The 20,126-nt window shown below is 36.5% G+C and overlaps 1 protein-coding gene across 3 annotated transcripts in view; it reads right to left on the bottom strand.

Moving 5' to 3' along the window:
* LOC120535723 (transient receptor potential cation channel subfamily V member 6-like) overlaps positions 1 to 20,126 on the bottom strand; it is a 111,570-nt gene that overhangs the window by 15,368 nt on the left and 76,076 nt on the right. For all 3 annotated transcript variants that reach the window (XM_039763748.1, XM_039763747.1, XM_039763749.1), the window contains 2 exons: positions 11,832 to 11,938; positions 11,543 to 11,735 (listed from right to left, as the gene is read on the bottom strand). In XM_039763748.1, the coding sequence (XP_039619682.1) occupies positions 11,543 to 11,735; positions 11,832 to 11,938 (300 nt within the window). The remainder of the gene's footprint in view (positions 1 to 11,542; positions 11,736 to 11,831; positions 11,939 to 20,126) is intronic.

The raw sequence follows: 20,126 nt of genomic DNA, 5'->3' as shown, positions 1-20,126 counted from the left end.
TTATAGATTGATTGATGATATCAGTGAAGGTCGGTGAGTTTATTCGCTCAAAAAAGTTATCCTCAGGTGTTTCATCATAATATCTTCAGCAAGATTGACTTATCATGCATTAAAAATGTGATAATTGATTTATCATACTTTAACCTGTTCTACTGCACACTCTTGTCTGAGTATTTTTTTTTTAATTGTACATGTGCATGAAATGCCACAGAAACTGTGTGATGTTCAGATGATTTCTTGGCTTTTTCAAATATCTAAGGTTTTTATTAAAAATACAATGGAGTGTAATCAATTCAATTCAGAAATACTGTTACTTGTACAAATTACAATGAAACTCATATGTGGTAGTTTCTCTACAATGTCACTCTGTGAATTTCACTCTTTATGCTATGTAAAAAATAATAGCACACTGCTTAGGAAAACAATAATTGAATGATTTGAATGCACATCTGCCTATTATTAAAAGCCATGGCTGAGCAAAACTGCTGAAGAAACCTAGTTGAAGAAGAAAAAGTAGTATAGATAATAAGCAGAATATAGCTTGCCGATGGGGGGCTTGTCATTACTTTACCCATATGTAATAAGTGTATAAGTTTAATATGTCACTGTGCTCTGTGCAAATATATTTTATAAATCTACCTTTTTCTACTCACATGCGCAGCTGACACAGAGCCAGATTTAGCACAGGGTTCATCATATAAGAACTACTAGGCAAGCATTTTAAGACAAGGCAGTTAAGGACAACTATGAAATGGGCAGTCAGACTAATGACTATTGTGTACTATTTCTGTGTCAAACAAAAAATAATGGCTAAATTACATTCCATTTGGAAAACTTAAGTCAGCCTGAAGCCTCTCCTGAATGAAATGGTTGTGACATTTTATTTTTTTCTCTTCTCTTCAACAATAGCAATTCAGATCTTAATCATATTAACTTATTAAAATTTAAATTTACCAGTTTTTCTTTGATTTTCATACTCTGATTTCAGGGATACAAAAAGATGAATGCACAGTTTACTAATTACAAATGCCTATGGTCTCAACAATAAAACTTTGAGTTGCTTTGAGTGGTAAAATATACAGAAGCTGAAAAAACAGCTTTGATATATAAAACCTGGCATACACACATTAGTATGCAATATACCCTTTATAAATTACAATCACCTTGTAGTTGCGTATTCATGAATATGCCTCAAACTTTATCTAGTTGTCTCAATAAAACTACCATCTCTGAACCATTTTAATTAACCTCATACATACAGTGCCCTTCATAATGTTTGGGACAATGGCCCATTTTTCCTTGATTTAGTGCTGTGCTCCATGGTTTAAAATTACTAATCAAACAATTCAGATGTGATTAAAGTGCACACTGCAGACTTTAATTGAAAAGAATGTGCATACATTTCGTTCGCACCATGCAGAAATGCTGATACTTTTTCTACATGGTCACCATAATGTTTGGGAGAATTGGCTGTTTGTGATTACTCAGGTGTTTTTCATTGCATCATTATTGCAGGTATAAGGCACCTAGGCTTACTTCTACCCTTTTGAGTCTTATGTTTCCATTGTTCAACATGAGGACAAGAGCTGTACCAATGAAAGTCAAAGAAGCCATTATGAGGCTGAAAAACAAAAATAAAACATGTCAGAGACATCAGTAAAAACATGATTACCTAAATCAGTCACCTGGAATATCATCAAGCAAAAAGAACGCACTGGTGAGCTCAGTAATCACAAAGGGACTGGGAGGCCAAGAAAAAACTTCCACTGCTGATAACAAAAAAATACACACTATGGTAAACAAAGAGCTCCAAACGCCTGTCTGACAGATCAGAATCAGTCTTCAGGAGGCAGATGTGTATGTGTCAAAGGCTACAATATGATCCGCAAAAAACATCATGAATAGAAATACAGAGGCTCTACTGCAAGATGCAAACCACACGCTTGTCACAAAATCAGAATGGCTAGATTACAGTTTGTGAACAAGTACTTAAAAGAAACAGCAGAATTCTGGAAAAAGGTCTTGTGGACAGACAAGTCAAACATCAGATTGAAGGCAAGAGCAAAGTGTGGAGACGAAAAGGACCTGTCCAAGAATCAAAGCATACCACCTCATCTGTTAAATATGATGGTGAGGGTGTTATGGCTTGAGCTTGTATGACTGCCACAGGTACTGGCACACTTATCTTCATTGATGATGGAAATGCTGATGGCAGCTGCACAATGAATTCTGAGGTGTATAGAAACATCTCATCTGCTCAAGTTCCAGTAAATCCTTCCAAACTCATTGGACGGCACTTTATCCTACAACAAGATAATGATCCCTAATGGCTAGGAATGGGTTATTGAGCTATTTATATTTATATATGGGTTATTTACAGCTTTCTGCACACTCATCTTTGACTTTACCTAATATAATTATTGACAACTAGAGATTGCATTGGTTTCTAATTAGGAAGCTTAAACGAATTCTTCAGTACAAATAGGCAGCATTGGCCCTCTTAAAAGGCAACTACAATAGAATCTATTCATCTTATTTACCACTTTTGAGGTTTAATATGTTTATTATGTCACCACACAATATAAAAACAGCTCAGTCATATAAACTATCGTATGTTGAATTGTCATTTAGCTGATTTGGCTGCATTTCCCTTCTGTATCAAGGGTGTTGTCATTTCCCAGTTTCTCTAAAATGTTGAGTACAGATGGGGCAGAGATACCATAAATACACACAATTTCTCCTGACAAGTTTTGTTTTATAAATCCCAGCATTTGCCTGGAGGCCCAAGACATGCATTTGCAAGTTTCAAAAAAATCTGACCCCTGGTCTCCACTCTCCACCTATAAAGCATCCATGGACTGCTCTTCTAATAAATTCTATCGACCTACCGTATATACTCACGTATATGTCGGGTCTTGAAACCAGAAAAATTGATCATAAAATCAGAACCCGACTTATACGGCATTCAAAAATGCAACACTTAAATTTGCCTCCTCCAAACTTGCACTAGTTTTTTCAGACACATCGAATTTTGTTGCAGCAGCATTTTCTTTTGCCACTTCAACGACTTTTAATTTAAAACCAGCTTCATATCTTCTTCTGATCAAACACTCCATCGTAGATAAGGGATACTCTTACAATAAAGGCGTATGTGGGTGTGAGATACTGTAATGGCTGACTCACCCTCCAAAACTGGCAACTACACCACCAAGACTCATGGCCTGGCAAGTGGAGGACATTAGCCAGAAGAGCTGTACTTCTTCCATATAAACTTCCCCAATCGATGATCAAAAATAAGCCAAAAAACAAGCAGTATGTTAAATAATAAAGTGAGTATATATTGATAAAGAAAGAAATGAAAAAACTCCAAACAATATATATATCATACACCAACCGACCTCGACATAACATTTAACCCCAAAAGTGTCCGGCGGAAAGTATAATAAAAAGTGCAGCACAAAGTCAGTATACAATACAAACCCTCCCTTGACCACACACTGAACGCAAACTCACTAATACACACAGAAAACACGAAACGCACATAAAAGTCCAGAAGATTTAACAGAAAATGGATAATGTTTGTGAACCTGGTTCAGCTGGAAAAATAGTTCCATGGAAATTACACAGATGAAAATGATGGCTTGCTCCACTCCCCAAACAACAAGAAACAGTCTCATCGTGGTTGTCCTCGGTACGTGGCATAATCCAGAACCCTGGGGCTTTGTTAGCAAAGATGTTGTTATCGGGCATGGAAAGTGGTAGGTAGATAAAGGTGTGAATGATTTGAATCTGTGTTTTCTCCTGACTCTGTAATGAAATGGCAGTCTGGTAGAACAATTTTTTTTTTCTTTCCGTCCTTCCATTTAAATAGCAAATAATCAGATGCAGGTGATAGAATTAACAGGACCAATTATTGTGAGGGGCCACGGTTCCACAGTTATCCTTCTCCCCATTGTTTCCAGGGGAGCATATTTACATAGACACACACACACCATGTAAACAGGAGAATGCTATGAAAGACGGGACTCAGCACAAAATACATTTACGACAACATTAACCATGTAGCACCGCTACAATACGAACAACACTAAACAGTGCAAACATTGCTTCGGAATAGTTCGGTATTACCGTGTGGTCACGTAGGCACAATACATAGAAAAAAAAGGCTGTGTGCTCAGTGGTTACTCTCTCAGGTGGGTGTTGGCATATCATAATCTCATGGACCAATAGTGTGAGTTTTCGACATTCGACTTATATGACTGACATTATAAAATACTGGAAATTATACAGTAAAATCAAACCCAGACTTATCAGCAAGTATAAACAGTAATTTGATTTCTTTTTTCCACCTTCACAATGTCTGTTAACTGCAGAAACACTTTAACAATTTTTTCTCACCTTTTTATTATAATCCTGTATTATACATGAAACAAATTATTTTATTATACATGTGTGACTTCGTACTGTGAACTTACCTACTTCATGCCCACCACAAATGACAAAGGAAAGTCAGCTTTACTTGTTATGTGAGCCACACCTGACCTGTAATTTGGACTAGGGTGATGCTCATTACTATGGCGAAGTCCAGCAGTTTCAGTAGTGAAAGATTGAGATCTCATTTTGTCAATTATATGATTAAAGATGTTCATAAAAGTCTGCACTGCCAACGTCTGTAGGTATTTTGCATTGCGGTTCATAACTGCTATTTGTTAAATTAGCAACTCCTCTAAACAGTTCATGGGGATTATTTCTGTTGGTATCTATTTATCTAGAATAGTGTTAAAGAAATACCATATAAAGAGCTTTTTCTTAACTACTGTCTGTCTACACAGTTTGGAAGACCTGCAGATTCTATGCTCAGATTTTCAGCATTCTAATCAAAGACTGTGAGTACTCTCATTAAACCAGTATGAGTTTATAAGTGCTTTTATGAACGCCATTTCAAAAATTACTTTTGGCCACTGGTTCAAAACCACCACCAAATATAATTTATTGCCAACCTGTACATCTTATTATTTAACCTTTTTAATCAATTTGTTACAAATATTAATTTCATATGCAAAAGAATTGCTTCAAATAAAAGCATCTAATATATTTTTGTCAGTTGGAAAATATTAAATACTAGCAAATACCCGTGCTTCGCAGCGGTGAAGTACTGTCTTAAAATTTTTATTAAGAAGAAAATTAAACCTTTTAAAACTGAGGGAAAATATACCAATAATTATTTGTTAAGGATCTCTTTGTATACCACATTGTCAGTTCGGTCCTCCAGTTGTAATATGATCAAGCTGTGTGCTGAGCTTACTTTTGAGTATGCAACGTACAGTTGGCCATGTGAAAAGTAATCTTGTTTTAAATCTCACAGCTTGGATTGCTGCTGTCATAATTGGTTTGAGTTTCATGGTTTGTTTCAATTACGACAGCATTTGTAGGACTTGTGTTGAAGAGACATTCGGCATCTGTCAAGCATTGTAAGTATACAACCGGTTTCATTCGATAACTTCACATCCAGCTTTTGAGAGTTTAAACATTCATAAACATCAAAGTGTCCACTACTGAAATCGTCACCTGTGAATCTAAGATGTTTTCGAGGCATTGGCGGTTGTCCAAAGGTGTAAAATATTTGGCTATTTCGGCTCACTTGAAAGCGACAACTCAACAATTCAACGGCAGCCATCAACTCACATGAAGAACCATAGGTGAAGGACTTAAGCATTCCACTCTTATAGTGCTCCTGTGTAGTATAATTATCTCCTGTAGTGTCATCAGTCCACAACTTGAACCTGCCCCAGTCATTCAATACATAAGAAACAATGTTCCTCCGGATATCAAGAGTGAGCCTGATATGGCCGTGCAATATTGTAACAAAGAGAATGGAAAAGGCAGGTGTCATCTCTGGGCATGGAAACCACTCGGTAAGTGACAGTTCTTTGATCGATGGTGATCACCTCGATAGACATGTTAATAGGGGTATGGTTGGAACGATAAAGGAAATGGGTACCTGAACAATGTAAAGGAAGTCTAAAATACCTACACAATAACTATAATCATAATAAACAAACAATAAAACAGCGGAGAATCCGTGGATTAAATAAAAAGGCGGTGGTTATTAGCAGGGAGACGTGAATCCCGTGGCGAAGCAAGGAAGGGAATGTAGAGACCAGAGCGACGGATGGCCTTATATAGGCAGGCAGCCAACAACGTGGGAGGCGTTGGGATGGGGCACCCAACGCCGCCTCACACTGTGACCGAGCTGCAAGCTATGGATGTATATATGTACGTAAGTAGGATTCAGTTTGCGTTGGGAACCCGCATACCAAATTTCTTGAAGATGGGCCCATAAGTAACAAAGATCGCTGGAAAGTTCAATATGACGGCCGACAGTGGCATCATACCACTGAAATAAGTACATACATTGGTTTCGGTTAGCGCAGGGAAGCCGCCTACCAAATTTCGTGAAGATGGGGCCATAAATAAGAAAGTTTAACATGGCAGACGTTGTCGACCGTTATGACCATTACACGTAGAATTTGGAAATGAAACCTGCTTAACTTTTGTAAGTAAGCTGTAAGGAATAAGCCTGCCAAATTTCAGCCTTCTACCTACATGGGAAGTTGGAGAATTAGTGATGAGTGAGTCAGTGAGGGCTTTGCATTTTATTAGTATAGATATTTTATGTTAGTAAACAAAGTTGTTCTAATTCCTTAACTGCAATTGCATGCTATGTACCATTTGTGACATTAAACCTTACTATTTCATTTTGTTCATATAAATTTCCAACAAGTCAAATTAGTAGACTTTCTAGATTGCTGTTGATTCGGTGCCTGATATGAAGAAAAAAAAAACCCATTTAGTATAAAATAAAAATGATATTAAACAGATATTGCATTGCTCCAAATATGAGACAACCAAACATCATTTCTGTTTTTTTTTTTTGTTCTGTTGTTTCATTTTATCAGCTTAAACGAAACAGGAGAGGAGCCTTAAATTACAACTCAGTTATTTCAGGTGGAATTATATTGTCTGTTTGGAGAAACACTTATTCTCTGTATCATATCATATGAAATCAGAAATAAGGATGCCAGAGGAAGGACCTATTAATAATTAATATCAACATACATTTATGAGCAAATTATACAATTTTAACAAATGACCATAGAAAAATGTATCTGTTCCTATGAGTAAATAAAACACAAACTCAGAGATAAAAATACTGTTTTAGCATATTTGTTCAAAATTTGTTCAGTTAAACAAGAAGACAAGTTATGGACATGAATTATTGTTCTTCCACAAGGTGAAAAGATGGCAGACTAATAAAGAAAATGGAAAGAGAACCAGAAGATGAATGTAGTAACCAAAAACAAAGTAGGGTTCAGAATCACAATTGTGCAACTAAACCCAAAATGAATACAAGATGCAAAATCAAAAGAACCTAAGAGTATTAAGAACTGAAAGACCTATAAAGGCCCATTATTAAACTATCTTTGCTTTAGATAATTTTTGGAGTTTATGAGACTCTTTTATAAATTCCAGCATAGCATTATAGCCCTTTGATATTATGGTTTTCACTTGTGTGGTTTAATGATTCAGAATCTGGCATTCTAGTTTATGATTCATAGGTTTATCATTTTGACTTGATTTTCTGTCTTAGAGTTTTGGATCAGCTTGAATAATAGTGGTAAATGACTCCTTACAGTCCAACTATGCTAACTATTTAGCCCTGTGATTTTCAAAATTTTTTTAAGAAACCTTTTTTGTAATTTTCTTTGTCAGAAGATAAAGGCAACTCTTGGTCTGTTAGCAATTACATCTTAGCAGTTCTCTCTCTAACATTCTTTTTGTTAAAAGACTATATGAAAGAGCCAGTTGGAGATAAAATGGCAGGAAGTTAGCGTTCGTGCTTTGGTTCAGCTTATCCACTTCAAACTTTTGCAACTGGCATAACAAAGAGTTAATGAACCTAATATCTTAATCAAAGCTGTACTCATGAAAGGTTTTTACTATCCACACATTTAGAAGGTGACTCACATATGGTACTGGCTTAAACACAGTCATATCTATAGCATAACAATATGTGATTACCAAGACATGTCCCTGACAAAAGGACACTGTGTTGTAGCAATGGTGCCATTAAAAACAAAATGGCATTGTGGGAAATTTTGGTAACATAAAAAAAAAATTAACACACAAATTAAAACATACAAGGCAGGCAGCATTATCATCACATTTTCTGGAATTAAAAAAAGAAAAAAAATTAAAAATTATTCATAGTAGGAAAAATTAATACATTTACAAATTTCTTATGACAATTATATGTTAGTTGAAAATTACCCTGAAATAAACTAGTGCACTATCCAGTGTTAATTCCTTCCTTGCACCAAATGTTGAACTGAATTTGTAGCAGCACATTTTCTTTTTCATTGTTTATCTGTGAAAATAGTGTATGTCCTTGTTCTAGAGTGTCACTGAATGATGTGAATAGTGGCAGAGATTTAACAGTTAAATAACTGTGTAACTGTAGGGCTTGCATTTTCAAGGAGAACTGAGAAAGGCCCCACCAATCAACATAATTCTAAAACCTGAAGTCTCATTTTAGGACTTTTGAATCATTTGCCAAGAAGGAAGAGAAGAGATGGAGGGGTTAGTCAGGCTAAAAAGAGTATCCTGCTGGACTGGAGTGGAATATTCAGAGGTTGGCTAGTGCTCAGCTGAATAAAAATAATATTAATAATAATTAAAAAAAAAAAAAACACAACAAGTAGGTGCACACTTCTAATGGCTATGGAGATAATGCAGAATCAATGAACACTGAAAGACTGATGCTTCAAAATACCAATATGACTGATAACGTTACTCTCAATTTAGGATACCGAGCTATACAAGTTATTGGGTCTGCTAGTGATAAGCAGTACTTATGTTTCATCTGCAAACTAATTATTTACACTTGCATCAACAGGATTTTGTAAATAAAGTGGTAAACCTTGCTAATGTAGGAGTTTCTTACAAATTAAACAGGATTAGTAATGGATGGTTTGAATTGGCCATTGAAGAGTAAAGTTTCTGGGAAGGGAAAAACAGAAATCAATCAAACAAACAAAATAATGAACAAGCAAAACAATGGGCACTGTGGCAGTCCAGGACTGACTCTATTATAAACTGCTGTATAATCTGAAGACCTCTGAATTAACTATACATAAATTAACCTTGATTGGAAACTAAAATGTAAAAGATTTGTTTCTGATTGATTCTTTGTTTTATGAGGAGCTTCATTACGTAAAGTCTATTGTACAAATGTAACTTATAGTTATTAGTAAGAAACTCTACAATAGCATTAATCTCTTACAGCAGCTTAGGCCTGAACTTCTTAGCATAATAATGAAGTAGTGGTATTATTTAAATACCTTAGTTCTCTGTCTGAACATATCATTCATTGCTAAGACAAGGAAGACCTCAAAAAGAAGTCAAAAAATGAAATAGTTTAAATTAGGAACATTAAAACATAAATTGGCAACAGCAAAATTTTCAAGATTATCAGTCTGTAAGGACTAAAAATATATTAAACTGTAAAAAAAATAATACAAACAAAATGTATAGAATCTTGCTTTTCAGGTATTTATTGTGATTTTTAACATAGAATGTTGTACCATACTAAATTTTATTCTCAGTTAATATTGTCTACAAATGTTTTTAAAATTCCCCTTAAATAACCATTTGCACAATTTTGAACATTAATAAATACTGTATACATATACTACAGGTAAAATTCTGTTACAACAAAGTGCCAGGGACCTAAAAAATATTTTGTTGTAATGAAAATTTCATAGTAATGAGATTCTGTATCTGTCACTATAGTGCTTTCTTTAACTTTTGCCCAGGCATTTGCAATCTTTTCAATAGCTTAATCTTTTGCGTTAATTTTAATCTCCTCCTGTTTACAAGTTATGCTGACGAGAATTTTTCTCAGCATTTCCTTGGGATAATACACTTTCAGGGTGCAAATGATGCCCAAATACAACGGCTGAAGCAGTGCTGTGAAATTGGGTGGGAGGAAATCAATGGGAAAATGTGGAAGCATGTTGTGGGCAGCACAGTTGCCAATCAGAAGCTGAATCATCCTTTTCTTCTTCTTTATATTATGAAGTTTCTGAACTCATTTTGGATCCTCTCACCCCCCCACCCAACAGGAACGACACGCTGAAGTGCATCCCGAAGCACGATTGCCATGTCTGCAGAAGATTGTTTGTCCGTTGCCGGGGCAGGGCAACAGCAGGCTCACAGTGCTACAGAGAAGTGCCACAGAAGCAAACCCTAAAAGATCGGGGTCACGCTGCAAGTCCCTGTCTTACACCCTAAAACATGTAGGTGTGTCTCAGTACTTTAGCAAAACCAACTTTATTCAGCTTGAAACAGGAACAGCACAGTTATTTATTGTAGTGGGATCTGCCACTCTCCGATACACAGACACAGCAATCAGGCAAGGTTTGGGAGTTAGATTAGGTTAATAGCCAAGTAATATTGTTCCCTGCATTTATAATGTTCCTTGCATCACCCATTGAGGTCTTTTCTGTTTGCTTCGGTGAAGAGCCGTAGCAGAGCTGTGAGCCTGCTATTGCCCCGGCAATGGATAAACAGACTTCCACAGACTTGATGATCGCACTTTGGGACGCTCTTCGGCGTGTTGTCCAGTTGGGGGAGGTCCTAGGAGAGTTTAGAAACCTCACATTTTTTTGAATGAGTGCCGCATTAATAGGAATGCTTCTTGAACGAGCATCACTGAACCACATAAAAACTGCTTTTTCTTCAAATGCTGCAGTTTGCATACTGCAACCCAAGATTTTTCCTCTTCTTTTGCTCAGTCTTTCAAGAAAGTTGACAGCGTCGATGGCAAAATTCCAAATTCACTGGCAACGTCTTTTTTCATTTTGCCGCAATTGAGAGCTGCAAATTTTTTTCTAATATGAACTGTTATCGTTTTTTTGTATCTGCCATTTCTATAGGAGGGTGACAATGAGTTAAATTCCAATGGATGTTTTCAAATGTTGATGAGGAATAAGCAAAAGGTATCACTGAAAACCACAGAAAACAAAAACAGCAAAAAAAAAAATTACAATGTTTCTGTTGGGAGATCATTGTGCACAACCAAGGTGTGACCACAGAACTAAGTGCTCTGTGGATGAAAATTTCGTTGTAAATATATTTGTTGTACCGGAATTTTTTCTGTATTTTACTGAAACATATGTTTCATTTAGAAATGTTAACTTATGATTATGCTCATTTCAGTTCACAGATATTAATTGCTGATAGCATTTGCATCATTTATACCCACATTATACTGAATGGAGTATATTTTGTCAAATCTTTCCTTCTGTATATATTTTGTCACTATCTGCCCTGCATATGAAGATGACAGGTAAAAGCACATGTGAACTTTTTTATTGTTGTCATTATTTAAATCTGAAAGTTAACTACTTGTTCTTTTTAAGGTAAAATTATTATTTCAGACATAACATATATCTTCCAGTACATCATTTTCTACATTCACCTGGTTTACAGAGTTTTTACTGGCGATTTTCAAGCCTTTTAAAGATGTTTGGGAGTGATTATTGGATTCTCCATTAGCAGAACATGGATTCACATTAGACACTGCCATTCCTATCTCATGTGTGAAGCTCTCATTGAAGTCAGATTTATTATGATTCAGTTTCTTAGTAGCATGTGTTTTACAGCTTTCAACTCTAAACGGAAATTAAAAAACAGAAAGCAATGGTAAAGACATCAGCAAATGAACACACAATTAAAGGATACAACCACAAGCATGTTTTTATTCTTACCTTAAGTACCATTTGTTCTTTAATCCATATTCTTTTCCACAAATACCAATCCTTGTCCACATCCATCGAGGTAGCTTCCGTTCCAGCATTATTATAGTTGCTACAACCTATAAAAAGTATTAAAAACTTCAGGTTGGCTCATATTACTTTTCATGAATTTAGGAGTGGCCAAGTGACTACTACTACTGCCTCATAATTCCAAATACACAAGTCCTCAATGAGATGACATTTCGTCACAGTATCCATACCTAAACTGTACCAGTTTCCATTTGCCAAATAAACAAACATGCACATCTTTGGGACGCTGGAATAATCCAGAACACCTACAGAAAACCCACCATTTTTGAGGTACCAGTGCTAATCCTTGTGCCAACTGCCAAACATTTTTTAATGTCAAAAAATGTTAAGCCAAAGAATTAAAGTTAAATTCAGCCAAACACCATTTAACTGGCTGAACACAGAAACAAGAGAAACAAATTTTGGCACTTGTGCTAGAGAAAGAAAAAGAGTCTAATAATAAAACATGGCACGCTTGTGCAGTTAAAGTAGAACATACAGTGGTGTGAAAAACTATTTGCCCCCTTCCTGATTTCTTATTCTTTTGCATGTTTGTCACACAAAATGTTTCTGATCATCAAACACATTTAACCATTAGTCAAATATAACACAAGTAAACACAAAATGCAGTTTTTAAATGATGGTTTTTATTATTTAGGGAGAAAAAAATCCAAACCTACATGGCCATGTGTGAAAAAGTAATTGCCCCCTGAACCTAATAACTGGTTGGGCCACCCTTAGCAGCAATAACTGCAATCAAGCGTTTGCGATAACTTGCAATGAGTCTTTTACAGCGCTCTGGAGGAATTTTGGCCCACTCATCTTTGCAGAATTGTTGTAATTCAGCTTTATTTGAGGGTTTTCTAGCATGAACCGTCTTTTTAAAGTCATGCCATAGCATCTCAATTGGATTCAGTTCAGGACTTTGACTAGGCCACTCCAAAGTCTTCATTTTGTTTGAGGTGGATCTGCTGGTGTGTTTTGGGTCATTGTCCTGTTGCAGCACCCAAGATCGCTTCAGCTTGAGTTGACGAACAGATGGCCGGACATTCTCCTTCAGGATTTTTGGTAGACAGTAGAATTCATGGTTCCATCTATCACAGCAAGCCTTCCAGGTCCTGAAGCAGCAAAACAACCCCAGACCATCACACTACCACCACCATATTTTACTGTTGGCATGATGTTCTTTTTCTGAAATGCTGTGTTCCTTTTACGCCAGATGTAACAGGACATTTGCCTTCCAAAAAGTTCAACTTTTGTCTCATCAGTCCACAAGGTATTTTCCCAAAAGTCTTGGCAATCATTGAGATGTTTATTAGCAAAATTGAGACGAACCCTAATGTTCTTTTTGCTTAACAGTGGTTTGTGTCTTGGAAATCTGCCATGCAGGCTGTTTTTGCCCAGTCTCTTTCTTATGGTGGAGTCGTGAACACTGACCTTAATTGAGGCAAGTTTGGCCTGCAGTTCTTTAAACGTTGTCCTGGGGTCTTTTGTGACCTCTCAGATGAGTTGTCTCTGCGCTCTTGGAGTAATTTTGGTCGGCCGGCCACTCCTGGGAAGGTTCACCACTGTTCCATGTGTTTGCCATTTGTGAATAATGGCTCTAACTGTGGTTCGCTGGAGTCACAAAGCTTTAGAAATGGCTTTATAACCTTTACCAGACTGATAGATCTCAATTACTTCTGTTCTCATTTGTTCCTGAATTTCTTTGGATCTTGGCTTGATGTCTAGCTTTTGAGATGCTTTAGGTCTACTTCTCTGTGTCAGGCAGCTCCTATTTAAGTGCTTTCTTGATTGAAACAGGTGTGGCAGTAATCAGGCCTGGGGGTGGCTACGGAAATTGAACTCAGGTGTGATACACCACAGTTAGGTTATTTTTTAACAAGGGGGCAATTACTTTTTCACACAGTGCCATGTAGGTTTGGATTTTTTTTCTCCCTAAATAATAAAAACCATCATTTAAAAACTGCATTTTGTGTTTACTTGTGTTATATTTGACTAGTGGTTAAATGTGTTTGATGATCAGAAACATTTTGTGTGACAAACATACAAAAGAATAAGAAATCAGGAAGTGGGCAAATAGTTTTTCACACCACTGTATTATGCTGATCTTGTTTAATTAAGAAATAACCATGAGAAATGTGTATTTAAATTAAAGTATTAAACCCAATTAGCATGTCAGAATGAAAATTGTGTAGTATAGAATAACCATAAATCGGATAATTAAATGTACTGTATATGCTAAATTAAATTAAAAAAAGAAATTTGATTAGGAACAAGAAAAACTTACACGATTAGTTAATTACCTAGAAACAGAATAACCTCCCCTAATCAAACTGGACAGAGACAAAATATACAAACAAAACTCAAAATGAAGGCTATATATAAGACAAATGAATCAAATACACATTGGGGTTATACATAGCATACCAGCAGCAGTGATGTCTGTAATTTCTTTAAGGTTTTGTTTATATACAATTTTTAAGCATTTTTGCTATATGTTTCTTTATATATTAGTTCACATTATGCACTTCACTAATTTGAATCCCTATTCAACTAACTGTATAACTGTCTACTGTGATCCCAGAGGCCTTATAATGAATTTCAGACCTTCACTGAAAACAAACATCCTTTAGATAGAGATAGTAGGAAAACATTGAAACTAAAGATAAGCAGCAGTCCAAGGGTTAGTGGATTTATACAGACACCATCATACAAAAGATGAGCTGTGTTGAAGAGAAGCACATTTGATCTCACCCTACATTGAGGAATTAAAAATTACCCTTAAATAGTAACCTCTTCTTAACGGAATACGCTGGTGAGTTAAGAAAACTGCAACCACTGTTATTCAGTATTTCATAGGAATAAATAAGGACTAGATGATATAAATGACCTGTAAAGTAGTAAGTAGAAACATTTGTGATTTATCTTCGTGTCAACATTTATTAAAAAAAAAAAAAAAAACATGGGACCCTCTAAGCAGCTATAAGCAATAATTATGACATATGAATTGATTTAGAGATTGAAAAGTAAAAGGTAATAAACAACAAAGAAATGACAAGTGCTTTATAAACTATACCCAGGAGTGTTCAAGAAAGCTGGGACTACAATATATAAATTCTTAATATGCATTTTTCAACACTCATTGCATACTAGAGAAATAATTATAGACTGGAAGATAGCAAACTTTTTTTTGCTGTGTGAAAAAGGTGAGCGATCAGACTGACTCTACTAACTGTAAACCAGGAACCTGCTGAGTTCACAAGAGCTTACTTCACCTAACCAGCCCTAAACCAAAATAAATTGATGAACTAACCTATAACAGCTGCCTCCTGAAATCAAATAAAAAAATAAGACACAAAGGAACAAATGGACAGATCAAATACTGCACTAGCAGAAAAACAAACCATGACGGCACTTGACGAAAATGATACTAGAATTACTTACTACTTACATTGTGATTGGACCCAATTAATCTAAAAGCCAGCCATCGCTAAACATGCCAACACCTGCATCCTAAGAAGCATGTGACAGTGTGCACAGCAGCAGGCTCAGAGACAACAATCACCAGCTACAACTCTACAACTGTGGAAATGACAAAAGTGACTAAAAAAGACATAAGCATAACAATGCCAATTAACAAAATGCATTCAAATAAATATTTTGATTAAAGCATCCCTCTTTCTATATCGTCACATTCAGATGACCTATTTTAATTTCTCAAGCAATCTGTGATGAAGCAGCACAACAGTGTTGGAGCATAAATATCCCAGACTAGAATCCAAGACATCTTCTGTGGACCATATCTCTTACAAAGTACAGTATGAGTTGTGCATGTGGGCTCCTCTCACATTTGAATACAATATTGTCTCCGTATCATACTATAGTTTCTCAATCCACTATGATGGGAAACAAGGAATTGAAATACATAAGACACCATCACTTTCAATCTGGACACATGGAAGAAGTGATGCACTTTAAAACAAGACAAAGAAAGATTAAGTTAATGGCTGTACTTGTTAGGCTACGTAAAATAGCCATACACACTGATCTGTTATACAGTTATATGAAAAAGTTTGGGAAACCCTCTTAATTCTTTAGATTTTTGTTTATCATTGGCTGAGCTTTCAAAGTAGTAGCTTCCTTTTCATATATGACATGCCTTATGGAAACAGTAGTATTTCAGCAGTGACATTAAGTTTATTGGATTAACAGAAAATATGCAATATGCATCATTACAAAATTAGACAGGTGCATAACTTTGGGCACCCCAACAGAGATATTACATCAACACTTAGTTAAGCCTCCTTTTGCAAATATAACAGCCTCTGGATGCCTCCTATAGCTTTTGCTGAGTGTCAGGATTCAGGATGGAGGTATTTTTGACTATTCTTCCATACAGAATCTCTCCAGTTCAGTTAAATTTGATGGCTGCATGGACAGCCTGCTTCAAATCATCCCATAGATTTTCGATGATATTCAAGTCAGGGGACTGTAACAGCCATTCCAGAACATTGTACTTCTCCCTCTGTATGAATGCTTTTGTAGATTTCGAACTGTGTTTTGGGTCATTGACTTGTTGGAATATCCAACCTCTGTGTAATTTCAACTTTGTGACTGATGATTGAACATTATCATGAAGAATTTGTTGATATTGGGTTGAATTCACCCAACCCTCGACTTTAACAAGGACCCCAGTCCCTGAACTAGCCACACAGCCCCACAGCATGATGGAACCTCCATCAAATTTGACAGTAGGTAGCAGGTGTTTTTCTTGGAATGCAGTGTTCTTCTCCCGCCATGCAAAACTCTTTTTGTTCTGACCAAATAACTCAATTTTTGTCTCATCAGTTCAAAGCACTTTATTCCAAAATGAATCTGGCTTGTCTAAATAAGCATTTGCATACAGCAAGCGACTATGTTTGTGGCGTGAGTGCAGAAAGGACTTTTTTCTCATCACCCTGCCATACAAATATTCTTTGTGCAAATTGCGCTGAATTGTACAATGATGTACAGATACACCATCTGCAGCAAGATGTTCTTGTAGGTCTTTGAAGGTGATTTGTAGGTGGTCTGTAACCATTGAAATCAGCAAAATTACAAGGGGACCCAAATTTTTGCACAGCCACTTTTTCACATTTGATTTAATTTCATACAACTAAATACTGCTTCACTAAAAATCTTTGTTTGGAAAACACCCCAGTACTCAGATGTTCCTAGGAAATGAAAGACATACCACTGTTATCGTTTTTGTTGAAAGTAGAGTAAATTATTATGCAGGCTGAGAGGGGTTCACAAACTTCATATTACTGTACTAGCAAAATACCCGCGGTTTGCAGCGGCGAAGTACTGCCCTAAAAGTTTTATTAAGAAGAAAATTAAACCTTTTTAAACTGAGGGAAAATATACCAATAATTATTTGTTAAGGATCTCTTTGTATACCACATTCTGAGTTCGGCCCTCCGGTTGTAATATGACCAAGCTGTGTGCTGAGGTTACTCTTAGGCATGCAATGTACATTTGGCCATGTGAAAAGCAATCTTGTCTCAAATCTCACAGCTTGGATTGCTGCTGTAATAATCGGTTTGAGTTTCATGGTTTGTTTCATTTACAACAGTATTTGTAGGACTTGTGTTGAAGTGACATTCAGAATCTGTCAAGCATTGTAAGTATACAACCAGTTTCATCGATAACTTCACATCCAGCTTTTGAGAGTTTAAACATTCATAAACAAGTGTCCACTACTGAAATCGTCACCTTGAATCTAAGATGTTTAAAAGGCATTGGCGGTTGTCCAAAGGTGTAAAATATTTGGCCATTTCGGTACACTTGAAAGCGATAACCGAACAATTCAGCGGCAACCATCAACTCACATGCAGATGCATAGGTGAAGGGCTTAAGCATTTCACTCTTATTGTGCTCCTGTGTAGTATAATTATCTCCTGTACCATCAGTCCACACCTTGAACCTGTCCCAGTCATTCAATACATAAGACAGAATGTTCCTCCGGATATCAAGAGTGAGCCTGATATGGCCGTGCAATATGTTCCAAAGAGAATGGAAAAGGTAGGTGCCATCTCCGGGCATGGAAACCACTCGGTAAGCGACAGTTGTTTGATCGAAGGTGATCACCTCGATAGACATGCTAATGCGGGTACGGTTGGAATGATAAAGGAAATAGGTATCTGAACAATGTACAGTAAGTCTAAAATACCTACACAATAACTATAATCGTAATAAATGAACAATAAAACAGCGGAGAAGTCGTGGATTAAATAAAAAGGCTGTAGTTATCAGCAGGGAGACGTGAATCCCGTGGCGAAGCAAGGAAGGGATTGTAGAGACTGGAGCGACGGACGGCCTTATATAGGAAGGCAGCCAACAACGTGGGAGGCGTTGGGATGGGGGACCCAACGCCGCCTCACACAGTGACCGAGCTGCAGGCTATGGGCGGATATATATATGCGTAAGTAGGATTCAGTTAGCGTTGGGAACCCGCGTACCAAATTTCTTGAAGATGGGCCCATAAGTAACAAAGACTGTTGAAAAGTTCAATATGGCGGCCGACAGTGGCATCATACCACCGAAATAAGTACCAAATTTCAGCCTTCTACCTACATGGGAAGTTGGAGAATTAGGGACGTTGGAAAATTCAATATGGCGGCTGACAGTGTCGTCATACCACTGAAAAAAGTATGTACATTGGTTTCGGTTAGCACAGGGAAGCCGCCTACCAAATTTCGTGAAGATGGGGCCATGAATAAGAAAGTTCAACATGGTGGACGTTGTTGACCATTATGATCGTTACGCGTTGAATTTCGAAATGAAACCTGCTTAACTTTTGTAAGTAAGCTGTAAGGAATGAGTCGGCCAAATTTCAGCCTTCTACCTACACGGGAAGTTGGAGAATTAGTGAATTTTGGAAAATTAAATATGGCGGCTGACAGTGGCATCATACCACCAAAATAAGTACGTACATCGGTTTTGGTTAGTGCAGGGAAACCACCTACTAAATTTCGTGAAGATGGGGCCAGCCTTCTACCTACACGGGAAGTTGGAGAATTAGTGACATTTGGAAAATTAAATATGTTGGCTGACAGTGGCATCATACCACCAAAATAAGTACGTACATCGGTTTTGGTTAGCGCAGGGAAGCTGCCTACCAAATTTCGTGAAGATGGGGCCATAAATAAGAAAGTTCAACATGGCGGACGTTGTCGACCGTTATGTGTAGAATTTTGAAATGAAACGTGCTTAACTTTTGTAAGTAAGCTGTAAGGAATAAGCCTGCCAAATTTCAGCCTTCTACCTACACGGGAAGTTGGAGAATTAGTGATGAGTCAGTCAGTGAGGGCTTTGCCTTTTATTAGTATAGACTAGCAAAATACCCGCGCTTCGCAGAGGAGAAGTAACGTAACATGATTGTCAATGAAATTGTTTTGTCACTGTTGTGAGTGATGAGTGTTATTTACATATATAATATTTACACACACACACACACACACATAAACATATATATATATATACATATCTATACACACACACATATATAAACATATATATATACATATACATACATATCTACATATCTACACACACAGCTATTTCGTATCAATGCAATACGCTGCTTGTTAAAACGGATGACTCCCGCTCTTACGTGCAAGTCTGCGTGGATATTATGAAGTATCGTATTTGTTCAAGTTCTATTTAAATTTTAAATAGAAGGAATTTTTATTTAGTCGACAGAAATATCTTTGGTAGGAATGGTAAAAACAGACAGGAATATTATTCGTGAATAAATCAACTCAAACCTTAAACAACTTATAATATTTTGCTCTCCATAAAATATATCCTGTCTAAATTATACAAGTTAGAAATAAAGTAAACGTTAAAAGAACAAACATTCAAATTTCTTTACTCTTATGTAATTTTATATAAAAATAAACTTAGATTTTAAATATCCCAAAAGATTTTGCTCTCCATAAAAATATATCCTGTCAAAATTATACAAATTCAAATATGAACATGCTGCATAACAAAACCTGGAAATATAAATAAAATGTGTTCCTTTCAGCAATAACAAATCAAATCATTCAGTTGTCTTTGCTCATATGTCATTTTAGAGCTGGACGCCTGGCATCTTTTTTTGGCCACAGGTTCGTTTCTGTTTGGTGTGAGGTTCTGTGTTGTGGAGATTCTCAGGATGGATTGCAGGTGCTCATCAGTGAGGCGACTCCT

This window comes from Polypterus senegalus, chromosome 9, assembly GCF_016835505.1.
Source record: "Polypterus senegalus isolate Bchr_013 chromosome 9, ASM1683550v1, whole genome shotgun sequence".
NCBI classification, from domain to species: domain Eukaryota; kingdom Metazoa; phylum Chordata; class Cladistia; order Polypteriformes; family Polypteridae; genus Polypterus; species Polypterus senegalus.
Note: the sequence above shows the minus strand (reverse complement) of the source record. Positions and strands in the feature narration are given on the sequence as shown.